This window comes from Triticum aestivum, chromosome 7B (genome assembly GCF_018294505.1).
Source record: "Triticum aestivum cultivar Chinese Spring chromosome 7B, IWGSC CS RefSeq v2.1, whole genome shotgun sequence".
In the NCBI taxonomy this organism is placed as follows: Eukaryota; Viridiplantae; Streptophyta; class Magnoliopsida; order Poales; family Poaceae; genus Triticum; species Triticum aestivum.
This window is the reverse complement of record NC_057813.1, coordinates 689,520,430-689,525,537: the sequence shown is the minus strand read 5'-3', so window position 1 is coordinate 689,525,537 and position 5,108 is coordinate 689,520,430. Positions and strand designations below refer to the sequence as shown.

The 5,108-nt window shown below is 50.8% G+C and overlaps 1 protein-coding gene across 1 annotated transcript; it reads left to right on the top strand.

The window, feature by feature from the left end:
• The first annotated feature begins 371 nt into the window (after positions 1 to 371).
• LOC123156449 (probable N-acetyltransferase HLS1) lies at positions 372 to 2,385 on the top strand. The gene is made up of 3 exons (XM_044574578.1): positions 372 to 698; positions 916 to 1,100; positions 1,312 to 2,385. Exons 1-3 carry the CDS (start codon positions 387 to 389, stop codon positions 2,153 to 2,155), a joined length of 1,341 nt encoding a protein of 446 aa, XP_044430513.1. The 5' UTR covers positions 372 to 386; the 3' UTR covers positions 2,156 to 2,385.
• The last annotated feature ends 2,723 nt before the right edge of the window (positions 2,386 to 5,108 follow it).

Sequence of the window (5,108 nt, the reverse complement as noted above, 5' to 3'; positions counted from 1 at the left end):
ACTGGTTATCTTAGGAAAATATCTAAATTTAGCTAAATTCACTACGGATATCTTCGGAAAATATTTAAATTTAGCTACTTATAAACATACACACACGGATTTTCCTAACACATTACCGGTGCATAACCGCCAGTGGATTTTTCCGCTACTCGGATAAAAACCGCAAGGGCAGCTCTATGAAATTGTTGGAAGTAAATTAATTCATTTGAAAAGGAGAAGTATAAATAGTAGAAGGCAGCCAGTAGCCATTATTCAAAAGGCGGCATTGTTCTCTCTTTGCACCGATCGATCACACTTGTTCTCCCGGCCCCACGTCAAAAGCTAGTGGAGATTGAACCCAAGGGTCATCCCTAAGCCCCTCCCCTTCGTCTCCCCGCAGTATAAATATGGCGCCGCGCCCCTCATCGGAGCAGAAGCAGAAGCAGCAGCAGCAGCAGATAGCCATTGAGAAGGCAGAAGAGGCAAGCATGGCCGGGAAGGTGGGCATGCAGAGGGTGGCGGTGGAGGTCACCGTGAGGGAGCTGGACGTGGAGCGGGACCTGGCGGCGGTGGAGGAGCTGGAGCGCCGGTGCGAGGTCGGCCTCTCCGGCGACCAGGCCGGCGGCAAGAAGAAGAAGAGGAAGAGCATGTCGCTGTGCGTGGAGCAGATCGGCGACCCGCTGGCCAGGGTCCGCCACGCGCCGGAGCACGTCATGCTGGTACGTCGCAGTAATTATTAACTAACTAATCGCCTTCCTTGATCATGATCCGTATATTAATGCAGCCATGCTTGACCCCTGCTGTAGCTAGTAGCACAAGCTCCTGCGTATATAATTGGCTCGTGATCGATGTGCATGCGGTGTAATTAAGATCGGTAACTACTCGCCAAGTAGCTAACTAACTTGTGATCGATCCATGGATGTCTTGTGCGTATAGGTTGCAGAGTGCGGGGAGGAGATGGTCGGCGTCATCAAGGCCTGCATCAAGATGGTCAGCCGCGGCGGCAGCACCGGGTCTTCTTCTTCCTCCTCCGGCTCGGTGGCGAAGCAGCAGCAGCAGCCGGCGGCGGCGTACGTGAAGGTGGCCTTCATCCTCGGCCTCAGGGTCTCCCCCTCCCACAGGTACTTACTTTTGCTTCCCCCGGTCTTTTCACACGGCCATGGCGGCCGGCCGGCGCGCGTGCGCAATGCATGCGCAGCCTAATCGCCGATATTTTTTCCGTGCTTGCTTACGAGTGCGCTTTCCCTTCTTGCCTAATCGCGACTGGTACAAGTTTCTTCTTTTGAGCAATGGCGTGCTGACGGCGGCTGTGCTTTTTCCGTTGTGTTATAGGCGGCTGGGGATCGCGACGGCGCTGGTGAAGGCGGCGGAGGAGTGGAGCCGTAAGCGGGGCGCGGCGCACGCGACCATGGCGACCACGGAGTCCAACAAGGCGTCGCTGGCGCTCTTCGCCGGCCGGTTCGGGTACGTGCCGTTCCGGCGGCCGGTGCTCCTGGGCCGGCCCGTGCACGCGCGGTGGCTGCCGGTCACGAGCCGCCACCGCGTGCTCCAGCTGACGCCCACGCTGGCGGCCGCGGCCTACGCGCGGCTCCTCCCGGCGCGGGACACCGAGTTCCTCCCCGCCGACCTGCCGGCGCTCCTCGCCCACAAGCTCACCCTCGGCACCTTCGTGGCCATCGAGAGCTCCGACGGCCACACCACGGCAAACGCGCCGTCGCCGTCGTTCGCCGTGCTGAGCGTCTGGGACCAGACCCGGTCGCTCCGCCTGCGCGTGGACGGCGCGCCGGCGCTGCTCCGGCACTCGCTCGCCGCGGTCCGGGCGCTGGACCGCGCCGCGCCGTGGCTGCGCGTGCCCTCCGTGCCGGACATCTTCCGCCCCTTCGGCGCCTACCTCATCTACGGAGTCCGCATGTCCGGGCCGGAGGGCCCGGCCCTGCTCCGCACGCTCTGCAGCCACGCCCACAACATGGCCCGCAACAACCCAGCCTGCGGCGTCGTCGCCGCCGACCTCAGCCCCGACGACCCGGCCGCCGCCGCCATCCCAAGCTGGCACCGCTTCTCCTACGACGAGGACGTCTGGTGCATCAAGAACCTCTCCGACAGCAATGCCGCCTCCGACTGGCCGGCGTCGGCGCCGCCGGGCAGCGTGCTCTTCGTCGACCCCCGCGAGTTCTGACGTAGCCGCCGCAATGCCATTGACACTACCATTGGCACGCACGGCGCAGGCAGGAGCAGGCAGAGTCGTCCTCTGCCCAATTTTGACAGACATGTACATTGCACCCGGTGGCAATTACCTGCCTTGCCACCGGTGGCATCAACTCCCCCAAGGCTTAATCCAGTCGTGCTACTCAAGTAGAAATTTTAAAACTAGCTTAAACTTGATTTATTTAGTTTGTTTTTCAAGCAGCCAGGATGAACAATGCATCGCTAGCCACCTTGTTTATGTCAAATTGTTCACGGTGCATACATGGCATAATGAGTCAATATTTTCATCTTAAAATCGCACCGCGCTGTTGCACTTTCCCCCCAATGAAAAATGAAAAGGCAGCGCTCCTGTCAATTCCTCGAAGCAACGGTGATCGAAAACAAATGTGTAGTGAGCCAATAAGAAGAGATATCTTCCTGCAATCACCTCCAAACTATATATTGGGCTGGCTCATTTTTCATCTCAACTTCTTTTTTACTCACCTAAACCCCTAGACTACCGTATCCACAAGCACTTATTTCCTTGACGATTTCATTATCGCGTAAACAGATTCTGGAATTCAAAACTTTGTAACAATTTCATTGTCACGTATGCATGGTTCAAAAATATGGATTGGTACAATGATCAGCGTGTAAAAATAACCTATAACCTATTTACCGCACCAGCGCGTAAAGGTAGCCTATTTAATTACCTTGAAACCATAATGTAAAATGAATGTAATCCATTCTGTATGATATTTAAAAACATTTGAACTTCATTTTGTACTTGCTACCAGAACCAGTCCGGAGGCCAAAATGCTTCCAAGATATGAATATGACAGTTTAGGCCGTGATTAGCCGAGTCCAACGAATTTGAAAACAAAAAGCAAGCCAAGTCATTGGACTATCCAGATTGTGCCTCTGCATAAGAACAACACAGGATTTGCATCCTGCACTAGTGGACACTTCACTAGAGATAATGGACCCAATTAACTAACCAATTAGCCATTTGGGTTCTGTGATGAGCTACACAGGACAGTGACATGCCAAGATGCCCATCATGCACTCACCTCGCAGGAAACCTAATCTAAGAACATCAAAAAGACACATTCAACTGCGCGTTAATTAATCGAAGTACTCCTCCTAGCTAGCTTGACAGTGGGTAAAAAGAAAACAAGCATGATTCACCCGGCTAATTAAGTAACTCATGACATCAGATAAATCTACCTTTGACTAATCAACCAGACCACTGATGCTGGACTTGACTGGCAACTAGGCCGGTCCAAGTCCCCGCTAGTAACAATTAAGAAACTTAACCACCCCTCCTACCTACCTGCTGGTCTTGCACACATTCAAATATCCCAGTTGCAAGAGGCAGATCTTCTTTAATCCTGCGCAAGATCAAACAAATATTCCAAGATCACGCGGAAATCTCCGCGCCGCGCCAATGACGAGCTCTACTAGCTTTGAGTTCATGAAGGAGGAGGAGATGATGATGATGATGATGCCATGATGATGGTGGCCTGATGGTGATGATCTGATCAATGCCTGGTCCACATGGAGAAGAACCAATAAGCGAAGTTCTCCTCGTATCGATCATATTATGGAATTGTATTATCAAGGAGCTCACTCACCTGCAGGATGGTCCAGACTATGGTTTAGGGGAAATGCTTAAGGAATTGCCACTATTAATGGTCCTGGTCTCCCAGCCAATCGATGAACCTAGTCGAAAGATAATTAACAGAGTAATGTATGAAACAGTGGAGGCTTTTGTAAAGTGAAGGTGTTTTTACAAGCTGCAGCCATTCAGGAGGAAGGAGGGGAGTAAGAAATGTGCTGTTCATGTGCTAGGGTTCTTTCTTCCAGCTTTGGTCCCCAACAAATTACAAAACGCAGGAGGGGTGTACATGGCCACCTCAATAACCGCCGCTCACTTTGTGCGGCGCCGCGGGCAATTAGGCGGGCGGTGCGGAGATTAGAAGCCGGGGTTTAAGGGTAATGCACTGTATGAAACGTGGGAATTGAAACCATATCTTGTGATTCTTGGCTGGCTTCCTGACACCTTCCCTGAAATGAGGTTAGAGAAACTGAATTAGCATGTAGCAAAATAATACTAGTAGGACAGCAGCTATGGGAAAGGGGAAGCAATCTTATAGACAGATCAGCATGTCATTCACTCATTCTCATAGAATCCTATTTTCCTTTTGGACGGCATTATCACAGAATCCTTCTAGCTTTGCCTAACAGAACAAATAGCTTAAGCCTATGTGATAAGACATGGCATGCCCTCATCAGAACTAAATACTAATAAACATCAAAACATAACTGATGAGACATAAATCTCCTTCTACATTCAGGTTGCTTGCGGGTGCGTGAAGCATGCACCGACCAAAGAAAGGGCAAAAATTCCAAATAGAATATCAAAGATATGTTGGAAGGAATATCAAAAAGACAAAACAAAAGGAATATCTAAACCCTTTCTATGCTGCTGAATATGACATAGTTTTCCTTTTGCTCTCCCATTCAAAAGAAAAATCTAATGTCATTGCCAGACAGGAACATATATATAAACTAAAATTATATAGACCAACAGGAGGAACATTCCTTTCTGGTATGCAGTTTTTCTAAAGGAAGGCACTTACTTGAGTTGCTGCATCAGAAATGCACTAGGGAGCTAACCTGACAGCAGATCTACGTGCTGCACTCAAATGATCTCTTCATCTTCAGGTGCGTTGAACAAGAATCTGTGGAGGCTGCAAGGCCACACACCACTTGTGCAGTTTATGTCCAGCCACTTGTACCGTATATACGTATAGTCCCCATGAGGAATCAGATGCACTGATCACACATGTGGGGGCACTGTTCAAAGGTGTAGTTCTAAACACAGAAATTGTAACAGACTGGATTCCTATGTGATGATGGTGCCAATAGACGCTTCCCAGTGG